Source organism: Phalacrocorax aristotelis, chromosome 12 (assembly GCF_949628215.1).
Source record: "Phalacrocorax aristotelis chromosome 12, bGulAri2.1, whole genome shotgun sequence".
NCBI lineage: Eukaryota > Metazoa > Chordata > Aves > Suliformes > Phalacrocoracidae > Phalacrocorax > Phalacrocorax aristotelis.
In genome coordinates, this window is record NC_134287.1 from 11,637,406 (window position 1) to 11,649,218 (window position 11,813).

Below are 11,813 nucleotides of genomic sequence, written 5' to 3' on the forward strand. Positions count from 1 at the left end.
TCCAACAATCACACAGCAGAGTAAGTTGCAGAGCTTAGGGTACAGCTGGGGTAAAAACTAGGTCTCTTGAAACACAGACCTATCCTACAGCCAAGAAAACATCCTGTCTCGGCAAGATAAGCAAACTTTTCCACAGCATTCAGTTTCCAAATGCAGTGTTTCTGGCCCTGGCTCTGTTTAAACAGAAAGGCTAGCTAAAGTCCACCTACTATTCACCCAGCCCAAAGGGGCAATGAAAAAATCTGTTCGTACTGGCTGCACATCAAAAGAAGTGACTGTAGGTTACAAGCACCACATTAAAGAGTTAACAGGATTTTACTTTACAAGAGGTTCATTCAGGGGTCAAACATTTTCTGAAAACTTGTTATTGCGCTGATATTACATAATTCCAGCTGGTAGCCAAGACATAAGTCTGCAGATGCTTCAATGTGAAGAAAACAGTCCAAATAAGCTGGATAGGCATCCTTTTCCATGCTGCCTCTATGCCATGAATGAGACCATTTCTTTACAGGGGAATTATGTACATTTGCAAGAACCCAAATTCTGGAAAGGTACCTGCAGAGCCATCAAATCCAGAGATGAATGCCCGTCTGCAATCACAGGGTGCAATGTACTCGCTCTAGAAAACAAAAGAGGCAGCAATTATTTATAGCAGCAGGGGAAAAAAAAAAATCAGCTGATGACAAATACTTTGATAAGCTTTTTCTCCTAAAGGACGCCACAGAGAGAACAAAATGAGTTAAAAAATCCTGGGCTCTACTCCACTGGAACATTTAATCATCTGTGATTATATTGTATTTATGTCCAACTGGGTTGCTGGCTTTTCTTTTAAGCTGTAGCACTTTTCTCCCACAAACGTCTGTAAACACTGAAGGGCTTCAGAGTTTGCAGATGTTTATTTCACACTCAGCATCCCCTTTGGGCAACAAACAAATGCTGCCTTTGAAGCTGCAATGTGAAAGGAAGAGAAACCAGAAGCACCCCTTGATCTTGGAGACCAGAGTAATCACTGCATAAAATCTGTAAAATTCACTATCTCCAGTGAAGTCCCCTCACTGGCATTTATAAGAACTCCTTTAAGACTTTCTTTTCCACAACAATGATATTGAAAGAAAATCATCAATGTGGTAAACTGTAAAAACTTTAACCCTTAGGATCTTTCATAATTAGATGCTGATCCTCTCACTTCTTTGCCTACTCAAAACGACTACACCAGAAACCACCAGACCATGGTTTGGTGGGCAAGACGGAATCAAAGACTACTCTTCCATCCTCATCCCAAACCCATCACAGCCTGTGTTCGTGGTCATCTCTGTTGGCAGCCTTACAGAAGAGCCTGAGAATGCACAGATACCCAACATCCACAGGAGCTGCCAAAATTTAAAAAACAACTGTATCTTGAAATGGCTCACACACCATTTTTATGGGATCCCACTCTGGCAAGTTCGGAGGTCAGAACTGCTGAGTAGGCCTGTTAATTAGCTAGCGCAAGTCAGCAAATCAGCTTAATCCAGGCCGACAGCACCGATGTTGAGCTGCAAAACCCCTGGATTTGTACCTTACAAATGGTCTGAAACCAGTCTGCTCCTCTGCCCATAAAGTTCCTCTGCATCCAGCTGTGCTGTGGCAACAGAAACCTTTTGGGGACTGAGCTGTGAAATCACAGCTGGATTCTCAGGTGGTTTAAGTTCCTACTGTGATAGATACTGCATTTCCCTGTCTCTGGTCAGGGCTATTTTTAATCATCTGATTGTTAGAAAATACTCCCTCCAAATCTGTTACTCTTCACTGTTCTAAAGAAGGCAGAGGGTTCAAAGCATAGGAGTGAGAGAGAAGCACAAATCGCAGCACCTGGGACCAACTCTTTATTTCTGCTCCCAGTCACGCCACAGTCAAAACCCCTCCAGAACAGCTATGTCTCTCCCCTCCTGGGAGACACCCTAGGCAGCAGCTACCAGCCATTCGCCACTTCTGTTTGTAAACTGAGCCTTGGGACAGCAAAACCCATGGCCCAAAAGAAGATCTGGCTGAGTAGCTTTTGTTTCTGATTGCCAGGGAAGATTCCTGGGATATGCTCCCAAGAAATCCTCTTTTTTATCCAACCACTAATGAAATCTTGCAGAAATGGGGCAGTTATTGAGGCCACAGGTGCCCTCATCTCTGAGCCAATCCAATTCCCTGTGCCTCTTCCTTCCAAGCCCACAGACCCCACAGGGCTGTGACATACACTCAGCAGCTGTGGGAAGGAGAGGGGTCAGGATACCCACCTCAGGAAGGGATGACTGCCCTCTGCACACCTCTAGCTGATGGGGTGGATCTGCCTCAGCCTACCTCAGTACCACCATCACCACTAACTCCCTTTAAAATAATGATGGAGGTATCAGCAGATAGAGAGGACAAAGTCATTCAGGGAACAGAATTAAGCGCCCGTTTCCCCAGCTACCTGTCTCACAGCAGCATGACAGAACATGAAGGCAGAGCGATGCTGGACCTGAGGAGGATTCCCCATTTCAACCTTTCCTAACAACTATTCAGCCTGTTGACTGCTAGACTCCCCCTCTCCTACACTTCTCAGCTCAAAGCTGGGACACCATCTCCCAGGGTCTGACACCTAAAGGGGATGCTGGAAATTTCCCATTGTGGATCATATCACTAAGTACATCTCAGATCAGACCAGTGCTTTCTCTTCCCTTTCTCTTGACCAACACAGCTGAGGCTACAGGCTAGTCTGCTTGTGCAGACAGGCAATCTTACATTCATAGGAAGGGTTAACACTGAGCTAGTTACATTAACAGCACAGAACAGTGCAAGGGCTTTAAAAGGGAGTATAAGGGATCTGGAGGGGAAGATGGTTCATTCATCTGTCAGTCTGACTTCTTGCACACCCACCTGTTCTGTTCCATGCAGCAACCCCCACTGTGCAAAGATGAGCCCATGTTCTGCACAAGCTAAAATTACAAGGGGAACACCTGCGTACGCCACACAAAGTACAGGCCACAGCACAGTTAGAACAAGGTATTTCCCTGGGGCTTGTCTTGCAGCTCTGATGGCCTTCAACCTGGCCTTTCATGTCTGTTTTCCACACCTGTCAGTCCTTGACACGCAGACAAAACTGGGGGCTGCACCATAGAAACCCTCAGCTATGTCAAGAATAACCCAAAAAATCAGTGGTGCTTATCACCAGAGCCTGCACAGTTGGGCCATTAACATGTTAAAGCTTATTCTATCCTAATAACAACCAAGATCAGCAATGAAAACTGCAGCTTGCTGCCCTGAGAGCTATGACACTGATGCCATTAAAGAACAAACACTGCTGTGTACTTGTAGGGAGGTTGGTATTCACTGCCAAAAACCTAACTACATTGGTAAGATCTGGAACAGGTCAGTGCAACCTGTGCACAAGCCGCCTCTTGCTTTATAACTCCACTGGTTCCCCAGCTCAAAACAAGTGCGTGACAGAGGAGCCAGCCCTGAGCAGAAGACAGCATCTCTGCCAGCCCAAACATGGGGCTCTGAGCCGGGCAGGTGTTTCCTTGGTGTGGAAGACCAGCCAGATCTGACCAGATTTGTTTTCACTGAGTCAAAGCCTGGAGGTGGAAGCCAACCCCAGTTAAGCTGTGACTGGCTCCAAACCCAAGCTCTAATCCAAACATCATTACCTCCCATTAAGAAGAATGGTCCTCCAATCTCTGAATATTCCCATATGGGAGAACTCTAGATTCAATGTAAACTGGGTGACTCAACATGAAAATGGATCCTGCATGTACCACTGCAACACCCTAGAAGCTCAGACAGGCATTTTTAACTGAACCACGAAGGACTTAGGTGCCTCATTCCCAAAAGCATGGCATTTCACCCCTTCATGAGTCTTTGCTACCTCCAGCCACAAGATCCACCCAGCACTCATGAAAGGAAGCGGAGCTCTTTATGTGGTACTCAGCTCACTTTTGGCTGGGACTGCCCTCCTTTCTCATCAGCCTCTGGACCACCCAGATCCCCAAGGAAACAGTTTGTTTCTTCTGACTTCTTATTACTAGCATCAAAAGTCTCAAAAATCAAAGCAGCCAACATTCAGGGCTGGCTGCGAGAGCCCCAGATCCAAGGTATTAGCAGCCCTGGTTAAGCCAGAGTCAGAGCCAGCTGTGTTTGAGAAGCTCTGCAAGTGTTTCAGCTCCTTATACAACTAAGCATGGAAAGCAAAGGATATAACTGGTGGCAAGCCTCCTGGTGGCAAGCCTCCTGGCCTTGGCAGGAAAACCAATAATAAAAGCAACACAGAGCTCAGAGTTCAAACATTCCTAGTGTTAAAAAGAGAAATTAGGCAGCAAGTTGCAGCATCGGGGTGTATCAACACAGCCCAATCCAGGGGTTCCTTTGCAACCTAGAAGGGAATAAAGTTCCCCCCGATCTAAACCCTGTGTCAACACTACAGGAGGGAAAGCCCTCTTTGCTGACAAGTTCTTTGATGTGGAAGCCAGGACAGCCTCAGGAACAGCTGAGAGAGGCAAGGACAGCAATAAGTAATTTGGGCTGTGGGGAGGAAATGGCTCAAGCCACCAAAAGCTCAGTTATCATTAAAATGAAGTCTTCTGAGTCATGGAGGGACTGTCTAAGAGCAACATCTGACTGCAGGGCTGTAGAGTTCTGATTTGCGTACAGGAAACAAACCCTTGCTTGGAACGTGGGGAAGCTGCCAATCTCAGCTCATGCAATTTACCTGGAATCAGTAAGCCTGTGCCGGGATCAACAGGTTTCCACCAATGCCTAAAACTGCACCAATTCCCCAATGTCACAGACAAAATCCTGCACTAACTAGTCAGGAGGCGCCAGAATCAGCAGCTTTTAGTAATCGTTTCCATTCAGATAGATTTGCTTTGCAGAGAAACCTGACCAACTCGCCCGGCAGGAAATAGCAACATGGGGTTCTCTGCTCAACTGCACTCTGTCAAGTAAAAGAAAGCAACAGAAAAACCCAGAAGTCCTGAGGGTCACATTCTTCAACTCACATGACAGCATTTAACGTCTAGTGAAATGAAACCGGAGTTATATATGGACAGAGGCAGCTTGAGGCAGGAATGCAGCAGACAATAGCAGCTGCAGAAAACGCCTTCCCTCTACCTGCCCAAGTTTGGATCTCCCTAAGAGGAAACACGATGCTGCACATACGGTCCCGGGGCACAGGCAAGTCTGGACCCAGCTGAGCCCAGTGCCAAGTCAAGGGCAAAGGTTCCGATTCAGTTGTACTTCGCTCTCGTGCACCCTGGGGTAAAAGGGAGCTTTGGGTGTGAGCCAGGAAAGCTTCAGGTCTTCTATTTCCTGAAAATGGCTGAGGAGTGAAAAACCCTGGGCAGTTCTTGGGTCTCCTAACAGAGCAAACAGAAAAGTGAAACTAGCATATGAGCAGGCAGGGGAGGTAAAAGGCAGTTCAGCAGTTTAAGATGTCACGGACTACAAAAATCTTAATGGTGGAAGGAGCACAGAACACAGCTACCACCATGGGTTATCACCCTGCGCCCATACTTCCCTCCTGTCTTTAATGCACAGAACAAGCTGCTTGCAGAGCAGCAGAGAACGGTAAGTATCGTCGTGGCCTGTTCCTTCCCTGCCTTTCCAAAGGCCCCTCTGTGTGGCATCTGAAGGGCTTTAGCATAAGGCAGCAAATTCTAGCAAGAACTGGATCTAGCAAAGGGGAAGCTCTGCAACTAATCCTTCACCACCTCACTTAAGAGTATGTGTTGATCAGGAGGTGCTAATGGGGAAACTAAAGCCCAGTTAATGCCTTTTCCTCCCCGGGTAAATCCATTCTTCCCAACAGCCAGGATGGGGACAGCAAGTGCTCTGGCAAGCCTCCTTTTTTGCAGTGTGAGCTCCCTGGAGACAGTCTGAGGAGAAGCTGCTGGTGGAACATCCACGCTGATTTGTTACAGGAACATAAAAACCTCAGTCTCCTGAACAGACTCCAGAAACTTTTTTCAACATGATGTTTCTCAGGTTACCCAGGCTTTTATGCTAGAACCATTAAAGAGAGTGAATGAAGGATGATTTTAGTTATCCCTGGCTTTTATTTTTTGCAGAGAAAGGAAGTGCAATCATTCCCATAATCCATCCATCCATACCTGGTGGGCATCTCCAGAGGGTACTATGTAGGCTTGGATAGGCTCCTGGACATACTTGGGACTCTTCATCACCTGCCGCAGTTGCTTCAGCAGCTCTGTTGTAATTTTGGGACTCATCTTCCTACCTGCAACTAAAACAAAGCACAAAACTTCAGAGCTTCTCCAGGCGTCCCAGGCCACTCATGCACACAGGCTGAAGGCCGTCACCACTGGAAACTCCCTGAGGACAATTGTGCCAATGTCACCCCCCTCAGCCCAAGATTTTTCCTGCCTTGTCTCTTCAGTCACATTCCTCGAGAATGAGGGATCACGTTGAGGCCAGAGGGTCAAAGCTGGTCTATCCTGTAAAGGACCTTTCCCACCTGGTGAAGAACTGGCATGCCCAGTGGTGATACGCACAAGCTTAACACACTTGCCAACCCTTCTTGCATGTGGACAGCACCAGGAACAGAGCCCCTCAGACATGCCCTGTGACAGACAGTAAAGGTCTTGGCATGTCATGTTGATGGTCCCAAATACCCACAGATCAGAAGTAGCCCCACCCAGCAGGTACACAGAGAGAAACTTTCAGCCTTTTCATTCTGAGCACGGAGATACTGTGGCTTATATGCCACAGGAGCACGGGCTGCTGGGAGAGCAAGCCATGCACATCAGGAACTCAGAAATGGACCAGTTAAGAGTGCAGTTTTTAGAAGTTTCACTACAACCCAGAATTTCATAGCAGACTGGTGACCAGATTAACTCAGACAAAAGAAATCTGCTCCCAAGGACATGCACAGGGACACATTCACTGGCCATATTTACCTCTGGGCTGCATGTTAGTTCACATAGCAATAAGACAACTATAACAGGAGGAACAGCTTGTTGAGCTCTCACAAGTGACTGCCAGGGGACAACTCGGAAGGCTTCAAAGAACCTTCTCCAAAGACCTTTGGCAAATGCTCTGCAGATCTCAGCTGGTGCCAGGCAGGCAGGGGTAGACACAGGCTGGGTGGAAGACAGCAGATCAGAGGGGAAAACAAGGGCACAGGCCGGGCACAGGCAGTGGATGTATCTTTGGCACTGAAGTGAACATAAGCCTCTCAATTCGCTACCCAAAAACTGTCAATAGCCGGGGCCATGCACAGTGACGCATCAGGCCACACTGCTGCGCTGGCGCAAGTGAAGGCTGCAGTGGAAGGCACAAGCTGACTTCAGAGGATGTTCAAACTGTGGGGGAGGCCTGGCCTGAAAGCCTATGAAAATCAAGTAACCCGAACCTCTTCAGAGATTCTCTCCATCTTTTCTTCACTCACATCTCCAAAGGGTACCCAAAGTGGGATAATCCCCTTCCTGGTTATCTACCCATTCCTTTCACATTTTTCAGAACATGCTGCGATCTTACAACTTTAATGCTCTCACTTTCCAGGGCAAGGTGGGTAGGCTCTGTGCTGCTTGAATGCTCTGCTATGCAGCATTTTATTCTGTCCCATTCATTTCACAGCTCATTACACAGCCATGTCCACAAGCAGATCATAGATGGGAGAAGCAAGTAGCATGCGAGTCCCAAACATTTTTTGCTTATCCAGGCACTTACTCTATTTATACCTCAGTAACTACCAGGAGCCCCAAGCGACATTACAGTCTTATGCCAAAACACAGTAAGGCACAGTCCCTGCCCTGTGATGTTTGCCATTTAAATGGGAAGGCAGAAGAGCTGCCTCTGTTTCACAAGGCATAGGAAGACATGATTTGACCAAGCTCACACAGCAGCGCCGTGACCAACCAGGAAACTGAACCAAGATCTGATGCATTCAGGTCTAAAAATCTCGACCCAAGACCACCATTCACATGTCTCACCACAGGAAGTTTAGAGCACACCAGACCTGTGTGTGACTGTCTGCCCACAGGTACACGGCGTTTTAAAAACCAAACCACAAGAAGCAAATCAAGCTCAAAAGGCACCATAAGCTAAATCTTCAAATTGGTACCTTGACTCCAGTGCCTTCACTGAGATTAGAGTACATCTCAGATTTATTTCCAAGACAGATTTCAGTGTTTTATACAGTGTTTGCAAGTTACACTGAACTTTAATACACTGTGATTGTCTCTGTCTGTCCTGTGTAACGAGCTGCTGTAACATTTTATAACATTGATGCTGATTTACGTTCAGACAGAGGAAAAACAAAGGAAGCAACAACATAGTGACTACGCAGCAGAAAAAAATCTCTTTCTACAAACTCATAAGGACACAGCTTCATTTCTTGACCTGTGCTTTGTCTCCAGGAGCCTGAAAGTCTCATTTAAATGGGCAAGGAATGACGACGCTTTGCCTTTTAATAAAGCTCCTTGCTGACAAGCCATGGTTTTCTTAGCAAGCAAGAGATTCTCTCAAGGACAACAAAAAACATTTATAAAGTACTCTTACCATTGAGAGACTTGCTTGCAATATTAAAAGCACAACTAAGCTAGATTAGCAACAAAACTCATATTAAGGAGGACATCTATTTTAGATAACCCCTACAGTATAAGAAATCACTTTTAAAAAATCCTCCACAAACTTTCCAAAAAAACTTGTCTTCAGTTTCCACAGAAAGAGAAGCTGTTTTCTCCCAGATAGCAGTCATTTACTCTGGTCCCCCTATAATTTTTAACAGGTGACTTTTCCTTTCTTGGCCATAATTATAAGCCTCTACAAAGCTAAAACAGCTTCTCTATCATTATTTAATCACTCCAGTGATTAAAACCAAACACAGCTGAAATGAAGGTAGAGGATTTAGCACTGCAAAAAACAGTCCCATTCCTTGCCCTAACTTTTTCAAAGGTATCAGACTGCCGTGTTACCTGCCTCTGTAGTTCCCCACGTCTGGACGCCTCTTGCCTCTGCTCACACAAAATACCACTCAGCTCTTTGCTTGGCCTTCATAAGCTCCACTGTGCCTGAGACAGCAAAGGGCAAAACTGAAACGGCTAACAAACTTTGTCCCCCATAAAACATTCCCATCCCTCAGCAAAGAGCTGAAAAAGCATTAACACCAAGTTCCATTGGCAAGATTAGAGGTGCAGGGAGGGTGAACCGTGGGGGAGCAGGGAACATCAAGGGCCAGGCATTTACTTGTCAAGATTTATGATTATATCTTGCAAGCGTGTGCTGTTTTACACCAATTTGTTTTCGCAATCATTCTATCAGAGGCCACTCCCCATTTTACGGATAGGGAAACTGAGGCAGGCCAGAAGTAACAGGCAACTGCAGCATTATGGCAGTCAGAGTTGGATCCCAAAATCTGTCACAGTCTAGACATATATTATCTAGACATACATTATCTACGCCTCACTCAGACCACAGGAATCAGTCCTCCAAGAGCCCAGGCCAGATCCTGCCCGTACAGCACCTCCATCAGACACACAGGGCAAACAGCAACCATGGAAATGCTGCTGGAGGGACCAGGCACCTCCTCCTGCCTCCTGCATGCACACGGAGCGATGGGCTGCTGCAGCCCCAGGCGCCAGCCATGGCGAGGGTCGGGGACACCAGGCCCGCTGTGTCAGGGTGTGCGTCAGTGCCATGGCGGGGAAGGGAGGCAAGGCCAGGAGGTCAGGCTACATCTGGGTCTGCCTCTGGCTGCTGCGTTAGACCACCCTGAACGTTTATGTCCTGTTTGCTTCAGATACGCTTATCTTCTGATCATTTCCTCTTCGTTTTCTCTTTCATGAATAAACTTGTTCAAAATAAGCACATAAGCTTGCATCATCAAGAAACAGTGATACCACCTCAAAACCAGGCCTCTGTGGCCCGGGTTAGCCACATGCAGGGCAGGCCAAGCACTCATAGCCATGCACCGAGGCGCAAACCCTGTGCCTGTTCCCCAGTACCCCCCTACACTCCAAACTCACTGGAACCTCCAGCCCAGCTTGCCCCCCTGAACCAAAAGCCTCCCCCAGCCCCACACAGAGCTGACAGGGCCACCTGGGCATGGTTGACAAGGCCCGGCTGACAGGGGCTGGGCACCCTCACTGGGCCTGGGCACCCCAACAGGGCCTGGCTGACAGGGGCTGGATGCCCCTCCCGGGCCTGCCTGGCAGGGGCTGGGCACCCTGACAGGGGCTGGATGCCCCTCCCGGGCCTGCCTGGCAGGGCCTGTGCAGACACCCCGCCCCGGCCGGGGCGCCCGGGCAGGGCCCGCTGCCAGGGCTGGCGGGGGAGGCCGGGCCCGGGCTCGGGCCCCAGCCCAGGCCCCCGCGGCCGCGCCCCCACGCTCACGCCGCGCAGGCCGAGTCGTCCCCCCTCCCTGGGCCTGCCCCTCCCCGCTGCTCCTCACCTGCCGCCGTCCCGCCCGCCGTCCGCCGCCGCGACGTCAGCGCCCACGTGGGCCGCCGCGGCCACCCGCCGCTGACGCCGCGGCTGACGTCACTGTGGAGCTGGCGGCGGCGGGAGGCGAGAGGAGCGGGACGGGGAGCGGCAGCGGCCACCGCGTCCCGTCCCCCCGCGGCCCTTCGTCCGAGCCCTGCGGGGCTCCGCGCCGCCCTCCCGACCCGGCCGCCGCCAGCTCGGCGCCGTCCCCGCCGGAGGAGCCCGGATGGGGACCTGCGGGCCGGGGAGCTCCGTGCCCCGGGGGAGGCGGGCCGGGCAGCCGGCGTGGGACCCAGGGCAGGCCGAGGGGGTGGCGGCCGGCGGGAAGCGGCGGCCGGTGCCATCCCCAGGGGAATCGCCGGGCACCCTCTCAGGGCTCTGTCCGTAAAACCTGGGTCTACACTCGCCTCTTTGACCGGCTTCGCTCTTAAACTTCCAAAAATACTAATTTTTGCCCGAAATAAGGACGTGCCTGGCTCCTCTCCCTCCTCACCCCGGGCAGCTCAGCCGGCCTCGCTGGTGTTTGGGAGGTGCCGGAGGCTGGGGGCGGAGGGGGCCAGGGCGAGGCCGGAGGTGCTGGGGGCTCACACCAGCCCCCCAGCACCAAGCTGACGGGCTTTAGGTACCCACAGCTTGCTCTCTGGTGCTGAGCACGGCTCCAGAAGAATGTCAGCACCCCATTATTTTGCTTAAAGCCTCAGCAGAAAAAGTACTATCTACTTTTCAAGATAAATTACCATCAGTTTTCTGCTTGGAAGGGAGGAGGGTGGTATTTGTAACAACAGTGAGTGCAACTGTTGAAAAATCTGGCCATTTGCCACACGTGCTCCCAAAGGAAAACACCTGCTGCTCTTCTCTGCCCCTGGCAGTTTTTTTACAGGTGGGCTACAAGTCAACCCTATTGACAAAAACAGGAGGCTGTTACAGAAATAAAAAGATCATCACCAAGAAAGGCTACAACAAAAGCCAAAAATCTGCTTTGTAATTGCGTGTAGGCTGGAGGGGGTTACTTGCAGCAGTCACTGCCCGGGGATCCACCAGCCTCTGTGCTGTGATAGTACTGCACCTAGTGGAACCGTGACTCTGCAGAGGATGAAGAGGAGGAAAATGTGGCACTTGGTGGGACCCGTCTTAGTCCAGGGCCTCCTGCACGTCCTGGGGACTCGGTAGGAAGGAGGTGCTCAGCTGGCTGCTTGGTGCTCAGGACCAGGCCCTTAAAGATGCGCAGGCTGGGCGCTGCACCCAGCACCGCGCCGGTGGGGACGTGGCCAGCTCATGAAAGCAGTCCCTGGGCCTCTGTATGCATTTTTCCAGAGAAGAAAAATTGCAGCCAGCAGCTACTCTGCCCTTCATCCTTCCTCTCCATC

At 49.9% G+C, this 11,813-nt stretch overlaps 1 protein-coding gene across 4 annotated transcripts in view; it reads right to left on the reverse strand.

Moving 5' to 3' along the window:
* Positions 1-10,611, reverse strand: part of XPNPEP1 (X-prolyl aminopeptidase 1) — a 32,433-nt gene extending 21,822 nt beyond the window's left edge. Inside the window, exons 1-4 of one of the 4 annotated variants that reach the window (XM_075107266.1) lie at positions 10,415-10,503; positions 8,940-9,035; positions 6,117-6,247; positions 556-619 (exon numbers count right to left, since the gene is read on the reverse strand). In XM_075107266.1, coding sequence (XP_074963367.1) covers positions 556-619; positions 6,117-6,233 — 181 coding nt within the window. In that variant the 5' untranslated portion in view covers positions 6,234-6,247; positions 8,940-9,035; positions 10,415-10,503. Of the gene's footprint in view, positions 1-551; positions 620-6,116; positions 6,248-8,939; positions 9,036-10,414 lie in introns of all 4 variants that reach the window. The other 3 variants (XM_075107265.1, XM_075107267.1, XM_075107268.1) reach the window with 3 other exon arrangements.
* Positions 10,612-11,813: the final 1,202 nt, after the last annotated feature.